General features: G+C 40.5%; 1 protein-coding gene across 2 annotated transcripts in view; it reads left to right on the top strand.

The window, feature by feature from the left end:
- RGS8 (regulator of G protein signaling 8) overlaps nt 1-17,049 on the top strand; it is a 65,219-nt gene that overhangs the window by 30,189 nt on the left and 17,981 nt on the right. For both annotated transcript variants that reach the window (XM_044674349.1, XM_044674350.1), the window contains 2 exons: nt 2,304-2,405; nt 4,204-4,268. In XM_044674349.1, the coding sequence (XP_044530284.1) occupies nt 2,304-2,405; nt 4,204-4,268 (167 nt within the window). The remainder of the gene's footprint in view (nt 1-2,303; nt 2,406-4,203; nt 4,269-17,049) is intronic.

The following is a 17,049-nucleotide window of genomic DNA, read 5'->3' as shown; positions in this document are numbered from 1 at the left end:
GGTTTTTCTCTGAACTCAAGTCCAAGACTTTTCATCTTAGAATCATTGGACATACTTTCAAGGGAAGAGTTATTCAACTTCATGGTATGCTTTTAAGATTCTGAAGCTCAGAGCAGTATGGCGATATATTGAAGACCAGGCTCCTGGCCTGTAGAATGACTTGTGACAGCCCCCAAGCTCCTGCCTTTACTTGGACTCACTAAATCTGATGACCATAATTAGTCTTTTAGAATGTTTTGTTACCCACCCGGGATTCATGCTGCCAAAGATCCCAGCCATCTGTAACAGCAAGTGGCTACGCCCTGGCACTTGCCATTGGAGGGGAGAGAACTGTTGTAGTCAATATTTTATAGAGTTATGAAAGAGGTGGCTTAGTAATGGGAACTGAGGGAAATGGTAGGAGGACAGGACATGCAGACCCAACTGTCTATTGGAGGATGGGCCTTAATGGAGACTCAAAATTTCCGGACCTCTAATGGTTTTGAAGAGATGGAATGTAGCATAGAAACGTGCTTCTATCGCAATTGGCCTCCCTTGGACGGAATAAAGTGGACCAGGGCTGGAGAAGGTCTTTCTGGGCCAGAGGTGGGAAGTCATTGGGACCAATAGGAAGGGAAGAGAAGGCTTGAAAGACCACTGTTCCAGAACTTCCCTCGGGCTCCAGGTTGGTTGCTTTGCAATTAAGGAAATGTACATATCCCTTTCCTGATAAATGGAACAAAAATTCTGAATATATAAAAGTGGTAGAAAAGCAAGCTTGAGATTTTGTCTCTTCAGGATGATATGAACAGCCCATTCTAATGAGAATCTTTCCAATCCTCTTTGGCTTTCCAATCTTATAGTAATGTATAACACAGCTCAGTTAGTGACCAGAAGGTGCTGATGTCTCCAGCAGGGAAGGACAATGAGCACAATTATTAGTTAGATTCTATTACAATGAATAATAATAGTTTCTATTTATGTAGTGCTTTAAAGTTCACCAAACCCTTTATCTAATCTCATTTGAACCTCACAAAAACCCTATGGGAGAAGGTGCTGTTGTTATCTCCATTCTACAAATAAGCAAACAGAGACTCAAGGAAGTTCAACTTTCCTAAGGGTCACACGCCAACAAATATCATAGTCAGGATTTGAACCCAGGTCCTCCTAACTGTGAATCTAGCATTCCATTAATTATAGCAATCTGCCTTTAGCTGCAGCTTTGATGTGTCTTGTGTTTTGATCATGAGTACCCTCAAAAACTCAAATGAATCTGTGATTTCATTGACGTGACTATTCCCTCCAATGATGTGGATCATAACCCGCTCATGCCTCCCCATGCTTTGTGAGTCTTATCTGTGCCATCCCATAAGTTCATCATAGAGATTCCACCCAGTGTATCTTCCCTGAGGTCTCCTATCAACCCAAAGATAACAGTGAAGCATGTGAGCTGCCCATCAGTTAACATATATGAAAATATTGATCGAGGCTGGGTCTTTGCAAATAAATGCAAGTTGATGGGTGAGTTGTTGAGATTAAAATGTGTTGCCATTTTGATTTGCCCCAAGTGATGTTAATGAAGGCAGAGAGCTTAGTTAATGAAATGATTGGAGTTGACAGTGCAAGTGTAAATAGGATGCCAACTGACGAATGCATCATTATTTCTCTCCTCCTCTCTCCAACCTCCTTGGTTTTCAGTTCTAGCATAATCAGGAGAGGTTGGTCTGATGAGAGATTTCAATAATTAGCCCCATCCCCAGTCATAATCACAGAGGACTGCCTCATTCTGCTCAACTCCACGTGCCATTTTAAGTCCTCGTTGCTGTGATCTGGCTTTCCAGTACAGACAGAGGTAATCGATAAGGCTTGATCTTGCCCTCCAAATGCTGATGCCCTTCCTTGGGCTTTGTGAGCCTTTTTACAGTGAGGAACGGTTGCTTGCTCTGACCTTCCATTGGGAGGGAAAGATGCAGATTGTTATTTTGACATCGCTGTAGCTCCTTTCCCAATGGGGAAACCTGATTTAGAAAGTCTTCCAAGCTAACGACCTTCATTGACTGACTTACCACCAATTTGCTGTGGAAGCTTTAAAAAGCACTAGACCTCCAGGGGAAAGGTACCTGTTATGTATTCAGGTAGTCAGATAATGCTGCTGCTGAGCTTTCTGGTTCTTTCCTTCCCTTTTGCTCATGAAATCTCAAGGGTGGTTGGGTGAGCTAGTGAGCTTCTCGATGCTTTGTGTGTGCACCCCTAGGCACCCTTTCTGTTGGTCACCATTTTTATTACAGTTTCTCTCTTCCTTCTGCTCCTGTTGTTGGTTGCAGGAACAAAGGGATGAGGACTCGTCTGGGATGCCTATCTCACAAATCAGATTCATGTAGTGATTTCACAGCTATTCTTCCTGACAAGCCGAACCGAGCTCTCAAGTGAGTATGGACATTCAGCCTCGTGTCAGTCACTCAGTTGTTAGAGTTCCCTGGGTGCCCACTAGGTAGATGAGCTCCAGTGCAGCTCCCGGTACAGGTTACCCCAGAATTGTGGTACTCCCAAAAAACGGTTAAAAGATGTGTGACTTTGTTAATCAATTCACTTGATAGCAACTCATTTGTGCAGTGCTTTCCATATCATAAAGGGCTTTAACAAACATCTCATTTGATCCTCTCCAAAACTTGGTGAGAGAGGTACTAAAATAATGTAAACCCCATTTTTTGAGTGAATTAACTGGGTTGGTCCAGTGGACAAAGCACTGGCCCCGAAGTCAAGAAGACCTGAGTTCAAAAGCAGCCTTAGACACTTGACTAGCTGTGTGACTCTGGGCAAGTCATTTAACCTCTGTCTACCTCAGTTTCCTCAGTTATTAAATGGAGGTAATAATGGCTCTTACCTCCTAGGGTTATTGTGAGGATCAAATGGGGGCAATAGCTAACTGTTATTATTAAGTGACTTGCCCAAGGTCACACAGCTATAAGTAGTTAAACCAAGCCTAAAATTCAGGTCTTTGTACTCCAGACCTGTTTTTTTTTTCCTACAATGCTACATTGCCTCTGAAAGGAACATTTATCTTTCTTGGAAACAGATGAAAATCTTATATTTGGTCACTTTCCCCCCTTAGGAAACCACCAGGAGTAATGCTTGAGGAAATGATGAAAGAGAATCTTTTTATGGTCCCCTTCTTGTTAGTATTAAATCTGAGCCCTGGACTTTGAAACCAAGAAACCGAAACTTGCTTAAAATATTAAGCTAAATAATAATAATAATAATAAAGTTAAATTTGTTAATTCAACACATCCTCAGTGTTGAAAGTGTTTCTTGATTTTTCCTGATACTTCAGAAGGACTAGTGGAGTACTTCAGCTAGCCTCCTGTTGTCCCTTACTCTGATCAGCCCATCTGCTCTTTCAGTCATACAGTTTCCTTGATGATATCCTTGGCTTATCTTCTTCAGGGTTCCTCCTTGGTCATATGTTCCAGTCTACTCAGACTCACCATGAGCAGATTCTCCATTGTCCCCATCACTGATTTAAAAGTACTCAGATCTACAGGGGGAAATTTTGGATAAAGTTTTAGTATATGTTTCCTTCAGCTCCCCTAAAGCACTAGGCTGGCAAAAAAAAGGAGCATTTCTATGGGTTAATTCAAGTTGTCCTTCCCTGAAGCTCTTTCTGAAGCCTCAGCCTGTCATGGGGGCATGTTTCTGAGGCTCTGGAAGGTCCTATCCAACTGAAAAGGCCTTGAGTATGGGTCCTGCAATAAATTGCTCTAGGTTTCATTTTACTGAGTTTAGAAAGGGTCATTGACAAGTTGCAGGGTCTTAGGGATAGTCACATTAGGATTGGACCTGTGACTCCTGTATTGTAGGGAACTCCCAGGAAAGAAAGTTCCCTGAACTCAGTGTGGGTTGGCACCTTCTCCCCAATTTATAGCCTTAGAGAAACAGTGAGAGATTAAATAATTTCCCAGGGTCCAGCCAGCCAGTATTGTTAGAGGCAGAATTTGAACTCCCATTTTCCTGGCTCCCAAGGCAGCTTTCCAAAAAATATCTCCCAAGATGTAGAAGGGTTTGGATGTCTCTTAGAGGAAGTAAAGTCATGAATTCTTTACTTAATTAATTTGATTAATTAATTTATTTCAAGCTCCCATTTTGTATTATTTTATATGAACTAAAGGGGAGGAAAGGGGTGGACTTTGTAGATGGTATTCAGGAATATCATTTCTTCTGTTACAGGAGGCTGTCCACAGAAGAAGCTACGAGGTGGGCAGATTCATTTGATGTGCTCCTCTCCCATAAGTGTGAGTAGACCCCAACTCTTCTGATTCTGAGGCTCCGATGCAGTTTTTTCATAAGGAAAATAAGATCTAGTGTCCTCAATGAACCTTTATAGCAACTTTTCAGGGGAGGGATTTTACTCTGATACTTTAGATTTTGGGGAATTAAATGGTCAAGAGCTCTTGGCTTCAATTCCTAGTTATTGCAAATAAATCTAAATTACATTCCTTCCAAGTCCTCAAGACTCCTTAGGTCAGACCATTAGAATAGAATCAATAGAATACGTATTATACAAACAGTATAGAACACTACGATTAATGCTTGAAGTGATAAAAGGAGGGAAGGCTGTGCTTTGGAATGGTCTTAAGTCTGCCCTCAGTTTTGTTGTTGTGTGTTGTTCAATCATCTCTGATTCTTTGTGAGTTCATTTTGGGTTTTCTTGGCAAAATACTGGAGCGATTTGCCATTTCCTTCTCTGGCTCATTCATAGATGAGGAAACTGAGGCAAATAGGGTTAAGAGACTTGCCCAGGGTCACATAAGTAATAAGTGTCTGAAGTCAGATTTGAACTCAGGAAGATCAATGTTCCTGATTCCAGGCCCTGTACTCTATCCACTGTGTCAACTAACTGCCCCCTCAATTTCATAAACTACATCAAAATCAAAGTTTTGCTTTTCTCTTCTTCAAGGCAATGGAATTCAATGAGCATTTATTACATGCCTGCTCAGTGCAAAAAGAGAGAAGTAGCCTTAGAATCAGAAAGTGAAGGGTTCAACTCTGGCCTCTACCATGCCATGTGACCCTGGACAAGTTACTGAGCTCTCAGTATCTCAGGCAATTTTCTAAAGTGCTTATAAGATGCTAATTAAATGAGATAATGTACGTAAAGTCCTTTACACAGTGCCTAGCACAAAGTAGCTGCTTAATAAATTCTTATTCTATCCATCCATCCAATGTGCATTGATAGCAGAAATTCCTCCTTAGGACCTTTCTAAACTGATGAAATCACAGGTCTGGTCTCCTCTTTCCCTGGAAGTTCTGGGCACTTTTGACCCCAGGGACCTGATATTTTAGTGGAAAAGTTTATTTCTATTATTCCTGCACTTGCTATGCCCACCACTTCCTACAAAGCCAAAAGAGACATATATAAAAGCGGCAAAAGTGGAATATGGCATAGCAGTGGGATAGTAATGGCTGGGACTGAAGATGACCATAGTCATTGTCACTGGTGGCGAGCCATTCTGGCTCCATTTTTCCTTTTCTCACCTCTAGCTCTGACCATTTATCTCTATTTTCTAAGTCTAATAGTTTACAAAGTATACCGAATCTTCTGATGGTAGAAGACTATATAATTAGTATTATCTTTAAAAATTATTTGACCTTGTTGAATAGACCTCATTTCCAATAAACGATTAATGAGTACAAATTAAGCAAATGGAAATTTACTACCTTATAACAAGTTGGGCAAATGTCATGAAATCCTATGAGAGGAACATTCATATTTCTAAAAATTGTACTTACAAGAAATAATATAAGACAAAAACAGTTTTTGTTGGAGATAGGTGTCTCAAAAGCAGCAAGTTTATCCTATAAAAGTTGGTAGAGTAACCTGCCAAATAGGACTCTTTGACAGTTACTCCTACTTTTTCGAGAGGCTACATTATCTGGAGTCTCATTAGGGTTAAAACAAGTGCCATTATCAATTTTCTTCTTCTTTCCCCCTTGAAATGGATTTGTTTCAAGGTCATGTTGAAACTTGGTTTCTGTTGCTGCCTCCAGAGTTGACTCACTGGGTTTATGCCCCTGAGGCTGTTTTCTCGTTGGTGAAATGAAGATAAAAATACTTCTTTCCTGTCTCATAGGTGGTATGAATAATTGAGAGTGCTTTCAGATGGGTTTGAGTTCCTCTATAGAAACAGCTATATGGAAACAAGTTGATATTAGGTGAAGGTACTATGTATTTAATACAAAACAGTATACGAAAATAAGATGAACCATCTTGGACTTCAGATGGATTGAATTTCTTGCCCAGATCAACACTGGACCATTTTACAAAGGGCTGATGAATTTAGTCGTAGGAGGTTTGTTAGAAGACCTTGGTACTATAAGAAAATTGGTGATAGAAAGACTTTCATTTCTATTGTTTCCATCAATGATATCAGATTAGAAATCTTGCAGCACTGAGTTTCGTTTTCAGAAATGAAATAAGAACAAGAAAGCTTGGTGTATTGGATAGAAAGCCAGAAATTATTTAATATTTTTGTAAAGATATTTCATTTTACCAATTACGTGTAATAACAATTCTCCATGAAAGTTTCCTGAAGTTATATAATCCAAATTGTTTCCCCCTCTCCCTTCAAGAAGATGATAAGCAATTTGATCTGAGTTATACCTGTATTATCATATTTCTATATTGTTTATTTTTATAAGAGAATAATTATGTAAAACCAAAATCCCCAAATAAAAACCCAAATAAACTTAAGTGAAAAATAGTATGCTTTGATCCGCATTCTGACTCCAACAATTCTTCCTCTGGAGGTGATAAGCATTTTTTTGTCATAAGTCCTTCAGAATTGTCTGCTATCATTGTATTGCTGAGAATAGCTAAGTCTTTCCCAGTTGATAATTCCACCATATTGGAAAACCAGACTTTAAAACCTGGGTTCAAGTGCCACCTAGGACACATACTGACTGTGTGGCCCATGTGGACTCCATCTCTTACTACTCTCTGATAACTCTAAGACTATATATTGGTCACAAAGACTATATATTGGTCACAAACTCACAAAGAGTTTCTTATGTCAATGAAATAATCATCACAAGTCTGGTCCTTTTGCTATGCCCCTTCCAAAAAGAAAAGATGAAATAGGTTTTCTTAGGGTTGGGAGACTTACTAAGGAAAATTTAAAATGCCATATGGGACCGGTATCATTTAAAGTTAAGAAAACAAATATATTTCTATTAATACCGTGCTATCCTTGTGTGTGTCTGATTTTGTACTGCCTAAGCAATTTTGGGCAGGATACTTAATATCTCCTCTGTTTCCTCATCTGTAAAATGAAGGGGTTGGACTAGATGATCTCTGAAGTCCCTTCCAGCTTTAAATCTTGGATCCTAAGATATTTTATTTTTTTCCTTTTTGTGTGGAAACTAAAAATCTATAATCTCTTTGAGAAGAGGGAGAACTCTCCTTGAATCCTTGGCAGAAATTCAGAGGCTTTGCAGGTCTATTTTTCAAAGTTTTGACTAGAGCTGATTTCTCAGGTACCTTCTGAGTGTGATTTTATAAGGGTCCAGCATGAGGTCTAAGGAGATGTCAGAGCCTACTTTAACCTTGAAGGGTGTTGACAACACTTTAAAAATCTAATTAATTTGGGTTAGGATGGTGACTTAATTAGTGCTGATTAAGCTTTTCCAAAGGGACCTTGGATGGGATAGTCTCTTGGGAGGGACAGCCCAGCCGTTGATCAGAAGTGTGCAAGGCTTTCAATTAAGACAACAAAATATGTCCTAAAAATGAAGAAAAGGAGAATAAATTGAATGGTCGGGCCCCAGAGGAATGTATTGAGGTTCTGTGAGCCATTCCTTGGTAATTCTCTATAGCCGGGAGAAGACTAAAAGAAATACATAGTTTCTGAGTTTTCTTGTCTTGGTAACACCAAATGATTATATTTTACTTCTGCTCCTCTCTCAGCCCCCGCCTCAGAACAAAACATATAATGGTAAAATTTTAGAGCTGGAAAGGATCTTAGAGATTATCTAGTCCAGGGGTTCTCAAAATTCTTGGTCTCTGGACCCCTTAATATGTTAAGAAATTATCAAGAGTTCTCCCACCCTCTAAGAGTTTTTGTTTATGTGGATTATATCTGTAAATATTTGCTTTCCTAGAAATTAAAACATCTTGATATTATGATGAAAATATTTTGACTTTGGGGACTATGGAAGGGTCTAAGGGACCTTCAGGAGTCTCCAGGCTATAGTGTAAGAACTTTGATCTAGTCCAATGCCCTCTCTTAACAGAAGACAAAACAGGTTACATGGATTAAAGTTATACTGGCAGTTAGCCCACCCAGCTCTATCACTTCATTCTCCCCTCACATTTCATCATCTCCTGTGATTTTAAATACTTAAACAGGGAGCCATTAGACTATTGCACATTGGATTCAGTGTTAGCAGTTTTTGCTGAGGTTCTACCACTGGTTAGATGTTTGACTCGGACAAGTTATTGGACCTCTCAGCCTCAGTTTCATCTTAAAATGAGGAAGAGAGACAATTCTCATACTATGCCTGTGGAGAAGATGGAGTGTTACAGATTAGACAATAGTATAAGCAGATGAATTCAAAACAGAAAAGATCACCAGGGCTCAAAGAGTCATTTTTAATGGTTCCAAGCCAGCATAGCAAGAGGTCATTGCACAGTAGTCCAGAGATCTTTGCTTGACTTGTGCTGCTTAATATTTTTACCAATGACTTGGATAAAGGCATAGATGATATGCTCATCAGATCCACAGACAACACGAAGCTGAAAGGGATAGCTAACACACTGGATAACATAGAATCCAAAAGGATCTCAACAGCCTGAAGCATTGGGCTCCACCTAAGAGGATGAAATGTCCAGTCTTATACTTGGGTACAAATAGTCAATGTCATAGCTAAAGGAATTAGATAACAATAGTTTTGAAGAATACCTGGGGAGTTCAGTGGTTTGCAACATCAATATAAAGTAAAACAACAACAACAATGTGATCTTAGGCTAAATTAAATGGTGCTTAACTTTCAGGAATAGGGAAGCGCTAGTCTCACACACAGCTCTGCCCTCGTCAGAACCCACTGGAAGTACTTTGTTCTGTCCTGAGTACCATAGATTAAGAAAGACATTGATTAAAAGCTAGAGAGTGTTTAGAGGAGGGCAACCAGGATGGCTAATGGCTTCATAATAAAATTATATAATTTTGAAAATAAGTATTTATTAAACTACTCTGTGCCTGGCATTGTGCTGAGCACTTTACAAATATTATCTTATTTGATTCTGAATTGGATATGAAGATCATTTGAAGGAATGAGGGATGTTTAGCCTAGATACCAATGGAGGACATAATAACCATGTTCAGAAATTTGAAATATTGTGGAGGGATTAGACCTGTTCAGTTTGGTCCCAGAAAGCAGAACCAAGAGCAATGGGTAGAAGTTGCAAAGAGGCCAGTTTTAGGCTTCATGTCAACAAAAACTCCTATTGAAGCTGTCTCAAAGTGGAACAGGTCACTAGTGGTAGCCCAGATGGGTTTTCTCTCCTCAGAAGTTTCCAATCAGAGGTTGTATGACTTCTTTTTACAGATGTTATTACAATGATTCCTTTGATGTATAGATTGGACCAGATGGCTGTTGAGACCCCTTCCAACTCTTAGATTTTGTGATTCTGTGACTGGATGATCTTTTCTTTTTTCTTGAAAAAAAAACACCACCAAACAAACACAAAACCCCTTACTTTCCATCTCAGAATTAATACTGTATATTGGTCACAAGGCAGAAGGGTGGTAAAGGCTAGGCAATGGAGTTTAATTGACTTGCCCAAGATCACACAACTAGAAAGTGCCTGAGGCCAAGTTTGAACCCAGGCCCTCCCATCTCTGAGGCCTGCCTCTCAATCCAATGAGCCACCTACTTGCTCCCTGGATGATCTTTTCTAAGGTCCCTTCCAGCTTAAATATTCTGTTATGTTATGATTTTGCGATACCCACATCCTCATGTGCCCGACTCATTGTTCAGCCTTCAGGAATCTTAGACTGGGCAATAGTCAGTCACCTCCAAGGGGAAGTTTAATTCAGTCCAGCTGTCTGCAGGGTTGTCAAAAAATGTTTCAAAGCTGAGATGGGGAAAGGTGTCCAGAAGGAGGGCTGGGAACTCCACACAATCTTCTTGGGTACTACTAGACTGGGATTTAATTGATTTACACCCTATGATAAGCAAACCCTTTGTGATCTCTAAAACTTTAGGATTAAGAGGATTGAAAAATGGAATAACACTTGAGAGCAGTTTTATTAAAAAATAGACATGGATCATTCTTTAAAAATGCAGTTGAGGGGCAGCTGGGTGGCTCAGTGGATTGAGAACCAGGGACAGAGGTGGAAGGTCCTAGGCTCAAATCTGGTCTCAGACACTTCCTAGCTGTGTGGCCCTGGGCAAGTCACTTAAACCCCCATTGCTTAGCCTTTACCACTCTTATGCCTTAGAACCAATACACAGTGTTGCTTCTAAGATGGAAGGTAAGGGCTTAAAAAAAAAAGCAGTTGAAAATACTAGTGTGGAACCAGTGGAGGTGGTGGTGTTCATAGACTCTTCCTAAGGAGGGTGGATAGACCCTTTTCCTTTTTAGTGATAGAGACTAGATCCTCTAGGATGAAGAAACTCCCTCTTCCCATGTAGTTTGATACCTTTGCAACTTCCTAGAGAACTGAGAAGTGAGATGATTTGTCCTGGGTCACTCATCCAAGAGATAGGGCTTGAACCTAGGTCTTGTTAGCTCTCATTCCAGCTCTCTGTCTACCTAAACCACAACCTGCTTCTCTTTTTTACCCAAAGCTAATAATAAGGTGCCAATTGGAAAGGATGCCATGGAGTGCTGAAGCTATATTTCTTTCCAGGGGGATCTATTTCTTTAGTCTGGACCTCTCTTCTGAACTCTAGACCCTCATCTCAAACTGATGACAGAGGATCTTTTTTTTAAAAACCCTTACCTTCTGCCTTAGAATCAATATTGTGTATAGGTTCTGAGGCAGCAGAGTGGTAAGGGCTAGGCGATGGGGGTTAAGTGACTTGCCCAGGATCGATCACACAGCTAGGGAGTGTCTGAGGCCAGATTTGAACCCAGGACCTTCTGTATCAAGGCCTGACTCTCAGTTCACCGAGCCACCATGTAGTTTCCCCCCCATGGTATCTTTACTTGGATATGAACATGGTCTATTATTCCGTAGACAGGGAAATAACTTGAATGCGCTGTCATTTAGCATCCTTTTCTCTTTTCAGTCTAGTGAGGAGTTAGATTTGATTGGATTGGAGTTCAGAACTTTTGCTTAAGGGTATGTGTGTGTATACACGTGTTTGTGCATGCACATGTACACACCTCTGTGTGTGTGTGTATGTATGTATCTACACTGGAGGGGAGAGACTATGTCTATGTGCATATGTCTTCATGGAATGTGCTTCTGCATTGGAGGAGAGGGGTGTGTGTGTTTGTGTGCGTGCGTGGGTGTGAGTACAATGCATATGGACATCTTTCTGCCCCAACATCTCTCAACTCAGTCTGGGAGCTTGATGGAAATTCTATCTGACAGAATGCTGGAGGACAGGCATGCAGGCATCTTCAGCTTGTAGTCCTCACGAGGTCTGGGCACATGGCTTGTCATTTGTCCAGCTTCCAGTAGACTAGCCTCTATTTAACTCTCCTTACCTCTCAGACCTTCCCCCCACCTCCCCAAGGAAATAAGGACAGAGATCCATGTGAGTTGCAAAGTGGTGATTATTTTCCTCCCTGTCCTCCCTCCCTTGACTTCCATTACGCAGGATTTCCATACTTGGATGACACTTATCACTCTTCACATATCTCTGTCCTCCTCCCATTTGAATTCTGTTGGCCTGTTTTACTTCATTCAGAAAGTGCTGAATCACCGGAGTGTTACAGACCAAAGACCCTGTGCTTTCCCTGGTGCCCATCTCCAACAAACACAAACCAATTCACAGGGGTTATTAAAAAATTTAAAAAGCCCTTAATAAGTGCTTATCTTATGTTATAGCTTTAGAGTTCAAATATGGCTTTGGATACTAGCTGAACAAGTCACTCAATCCTTATCTGTAAAATGTGGAGAAGGAAATGGCAAACGACTACAGTATCTCTGCTAAGAAAATTCTAAATGAGGTCACGAAGAATTGGACACAACCAAAGGGAGAAACCTGGACCTTGGCATAGGACAAAAATTATAAAATGCCCATTTTATAGTAGGGAGAAAATTGAAGTACAGAGAGGTCAGGTGATTTGCCCAAGGGCCCACTGGCAAAGTGATGAGGGCTCCTAATTCTCTTGGGTCCCAAAATAAATGCAACCATCATCATCACCGTGTTTTAAAGGTTTATGAAGGGGCAACTAGGTGGCTCACTGGATAGAGAGCCAAGCCTGGAGATCAGAGACTGGGATCAAATCTGACCTCAGACAATTCTTAGTTATGTGACTGTGGGCAAGTCACTTAACCCCCATTGCCTAAGCTTTACTGCTCTTCTGCCTTGGAACCAATATGCGGTATTGGTTCTAAGACAGAAGGTAAGGTTTAAAAATTTTAAAAAGCTCAGTTTGGGATATTTGAGTTTTGAGGAAAATGAGGGTGGAGGGACCACGTTTATATCCAAATAAAGATGTTTTAGGGCCTTGTTGGCAAAGCCATGGCACATGTGCACAGCTGGCTTTCTGGGAGCTGCTCCATTCCCCCTCTTCCCAGCAACCAAGGACATTTTTTGCATGAACCATTCCTATGTCCAACTGACCAAAGCAAGCACTTTCTCCCTCAACTCTCTCCAGAACTCTCAGACTGTTTGAATTTGCCCTCTGGGACTCAAACTAGGAAAAGGTTCACCAGCCCTGCTCTAGGGTCAGCTATGTGGCTCAGTGAATTGAGAGCCAGGCCTAGAGATGGGAGGTCCTGGGTTAAAATTTGATCTCAGACATTTCCTAGCTATGTGGCCCTGGGCAAGTCACTTAATGCCCATTGCCTAACCCTTACCACTCTTCTGCCTTGCAACCAATATAAAGTATTGATTCTAAGACAGAAGGTAAGGGTTAAAAAAAAGTTACTCTGTCATCATTTTGAGATGAGGGTCTGGAATTAAGAAGAGAGGTCCAGAATAAAGAAAGAGGTCTCTGAGTCATCCTTTAGAAATGATTGTTGACATTTTGGAAGAAAATGAGATTGCCAAGTGAAAGAATCTAGAAAGAGAAGAGAGATCCTTTTAATGCCAGCTAATTCACTTATGTATATAAGCTCTCGGTATATAACATTCAGAACCATAACTAGGGCAAAGGAACTATGCCCTTGGGCACAGAAATATAACAGCAGAAATGTTTAACATAACCTCTGTCAGCTGGTCTGCAAATTCCTCCTTCCTAACTAGGGCCATGATACCTAGTTATCAAGAATCATTATTCAATGGGAATCTCTCAGATTCCTGGTGGTGTTAATAACAGCTATCTTTGAACTGCCATAATAACTTTTCTGCTACTTAGTTAGGCTTATCTTAATTACTTGTATTATTTTTTATATCATGAATCATGGATTTATTTGTTTTCCTTACTCCAGGTGCCAAAATTACTAGTTGTGGCTCTTTTCTTTTTTATAAACTTTCACTTTCTGTCTTAGTAATATCTCTTAAGACAGAAGGAAAAGGAATAGGCAATAGGAGTTAAGTGACTTGCCCAGGGTCACACAGCTAGGAAGTGTCTGAGGTCAGATTTGAACCCAGGTCTTTCTGATTCCAAGGCTGATGCTCTATCTACTGTGTCACCTAACCATTCCCCCCTCTTCCCATCTTCCCAGTTATGGTTCTTGCAATATTATTTTGAAAGAGCATAGAATCATGAGAGCAGGGACTGTCTCTAGCATTTAGAACAGAGCCTGGTACATAGTAGATATTTTATAGATGCTTCTCTTTTGACCCTCTAGAAGGCTTGGTATAAAGCACCGACTCATTAGAGAAGTGTCTTTCCCTTTCCTTTCTCCCATCACTTCAATAGTGTAGGTTTTCTAAGTTAAATCCAAAAGTATGGGAGAAGGTCAATTTCTTTTATGGATGTTCTACCTCTATTGTCATTAGTACTCTTCCTTCCTTCCCTTCCCTTCCTTCCTTCCCTTCCCTTCCCTTCCCTTCCCTTCCTTCCCTTCCCTTCCCTTCCTTCCCTTCCATCTTAAAATCAATAATATGTATTGATTTCTAAGGCAGAAGATTGGTATGGGCTAGGCAATGGGGGTTAAGTGACTTGCCCATGGTCACATAGCTGGGAAGTGTCTGAGGGCAGATATGAACCCAGGACCTCTCATCTTTAGGCCTGGCTCTCAATCCACTGAGCCACCAAGCTGCCCCCCCCCCCTTTTTTTTTTAAAGATATTTTATTTTGATCCAGGATAATTCTGAGGGACCTATAAGAAAGAATGTTATCTATATCCAGAGAAAGAACTGTGGAAGTAGAAACGCAGAAGAAAAACATATGATTGATTACATGGTTCAATGGGGATATGATTGGGGATATAGACTCTAAACAATCACTCTATTGCAAATATTAATAATATGGAAATAGGTCTTGATCCATGATACATGTAAAACCCAGTGGAATTGCTTTTTGGCTATGGGATGTGGGGGGTGGGAGGAGGGGAGGAAAAGAACATGAATCTTGTAACCATGGAAAAATATTCTAAATTAATTAAATAAAAAATTAAACATGGAAAAAAGACATTTTGTTTTATCAATTACCATAATAATAACTTTCCACATAAGTTTTCTGAAGTTATAAGATCCAACTTGTCTCCCTCCCTTTCCTCCCCCTTTCTGGAAATGGTAAGCAATTTGGTCTGAGTTATACATGTATTATCATGCAAAACACATTTCCATCTCGTTCATTGTGGTAAGAGAATACTCATATAAAATCAACCCCCCCATCCCAAATAAAAAAAACCAAGTAAACTAAAGTGAAAAATAGTGTGCTTTGATCCAGAAGCCCATTTCTTTTCTTTTTAAACCCTTATTTTCTGTCCTAGTGACAACTCTTAAGGGAGAAGGGAAAAGGCTAGGCAAATGGGGTTAAGAGACTTGTCCAGGTTCACTCAGCTAGGAAGTGTCTGAATTCATATTTGAACTCAGATCCTCTCGACTCCAGGCTTTGGTGCTCTATCCACTGTGCTTCTTAGTTGTCCCTTGCAACTTATGGTCTTAGAGAATTGCCAAAGGTACTGAGAAGTCCAACGACTTTTTCCATAAAGTCAGAACTCAAACCCAGATCTTCTGGACTCCAAAGTGGACTCTTTCTCCTTTAAGCTGTATTGCTTCTCACTTATCGATATGAAGATTCAAAATTAGGTCCTGTTGCTACAGAGCAGTTCTTGCTACAGAGTGAGCGTCCTCAGCAACTTCCATATCAGTGAAAGTTTGATTTTGTTACACAAATGTAGCCTCCTGCTTTTGACTGGGAGCCTGCTGGAGACCCAGAGCCAGGAGCTGGAAGCCTTGGTCTTTCTTCTATCTCCTTGGCTTTCATCCTATCCCAGAGGAAGATAAGCTGGGGGACCTTGGGCAGGTTGGAGTTTACAGGGCTGTTCTCTGCTCCTCAGTAGCCACATTCAAGTTTCACTCCTTCAGTGACTTAATTTCTCTCCTTTGAGCCTCTTTGCTTACATACAAAATGGAAGGTCTGGACTAAATGACTTTGAAGGTCCATTTATGGGTCTGTGGTTCAAAAAAGTGGCTTTGCTGATTTATGTCTTGTTCACAGATGTGTGTGTCATGGGTGCATGCATATAACAGCTCAGATTATCAGTCCTCTAGAGAATTTTCTCTAAATGGGCAGAAAAAAAAAGATTTCTAATTAGTATCTTAGGCACAGTATTGATTCTAAGACAGAAGGTAAGAGTTTAAAAAATATATAAATTTGTTCTCTCAAGTATCCTGTGCCCAGTATACAAAGTGATACAAAGTCAGCTTTAGTCTAGTCCCTTTCCCAGGCATCACAAAGTCCAGATTTGGGGGATGAAATTGTACAAATGGGTTTATAAGATTGCCTTTCTCCCATGATTTCAACACCACGTTAATCTTCTGACCTTGATGTCTGCCATATAGTGTGGGACCTTGGACTGGGACTATTCATTCTGTCCAACATCTGCTTAATAGATGACTTAAAAAAGCCAAGATGTCATCCTGCATTTGTCTAAGGGGTTGGGGCTTTATTTGCCTGATGCCCATCAAAGACCAGGACTAATGGCAGGCAAGGAAGGAAGTCATTTAGTCCATATGCAGGGATGGGCACAGAATGAAGAAACCTCTCTATGTGTGTTATAAATACACAAACATACACACATGCACACAGACATGTGATTATATATTTCAAATGTATATACAGTATATATGGAAGCTTGATGGCACAATGGATAGAGTACCAGACTTGGAGTTAGGAAGGCTTATCTTCCTGAGTTCAGATCAGCTTCTCTCCCTCTGGAATCTTTGTTTTATTTTTCTTTAAAACAAAAAATCAAAACAATCTTATTTTCTGTTTCAGGAACAACTCTAAAACAGAGGGGCAAACAAGGTTAAATGACTTGTCCAGGGTCACAAAGGTAGGGAATTTTGAGGGCAGATTTGAACCCAGGACCTATCGACTCGAGGGCTCATGCTCCATCCATTGTGCCTAGCCTTCTGGAGTTTCTAACCACCCATTATTGATCTCTTTTCATTGTCAGGCTCTTTCCCTTCCTTCCAGATGTAACCTTCATTCATAGGGACCCAGTTTTTTCTCTTATGCAAGTACCTGAAAGGAAGAAAGTGGCCAAAAGGGTGCTGCCAGCATCACATGCCACTGATATTGATGTACTCTTGGAGATCTTGCAAATCTTGCAGATTATTAAGGTTTTGGAGGCTTCCCCTTCCTTCTGCTAATTCTAGATACTACCCTTTGACTATTTATTGCTGCTAGAGTGACATCCATCCAGGGAAATATGCATTTTTTGGTTTCCTTCAAGTCTCAGCTCAGATGTACCTTTCCTGAATCCCCAAGCTGCT

Source organism: Gracilinanus agilis, chromosome 4, assembly GCF_016433145.1.
Source record: "Gracilinanus agilis isolate LMUSP501 chromosome 4, AgileGrace, whole genome shotgun sequence".
In the NCBI taxonomy this organism is placed as follows: domain Eukaryota; kingdom Metazoa; phylum Chordata; class Mammalia; order Didelphimorphia; family Didelphidae; genus Gracilinanus; species Gracilinanus agilis.
This window is presented reverse-complemented; position numbering and strand designations above follow the sequence as displayed.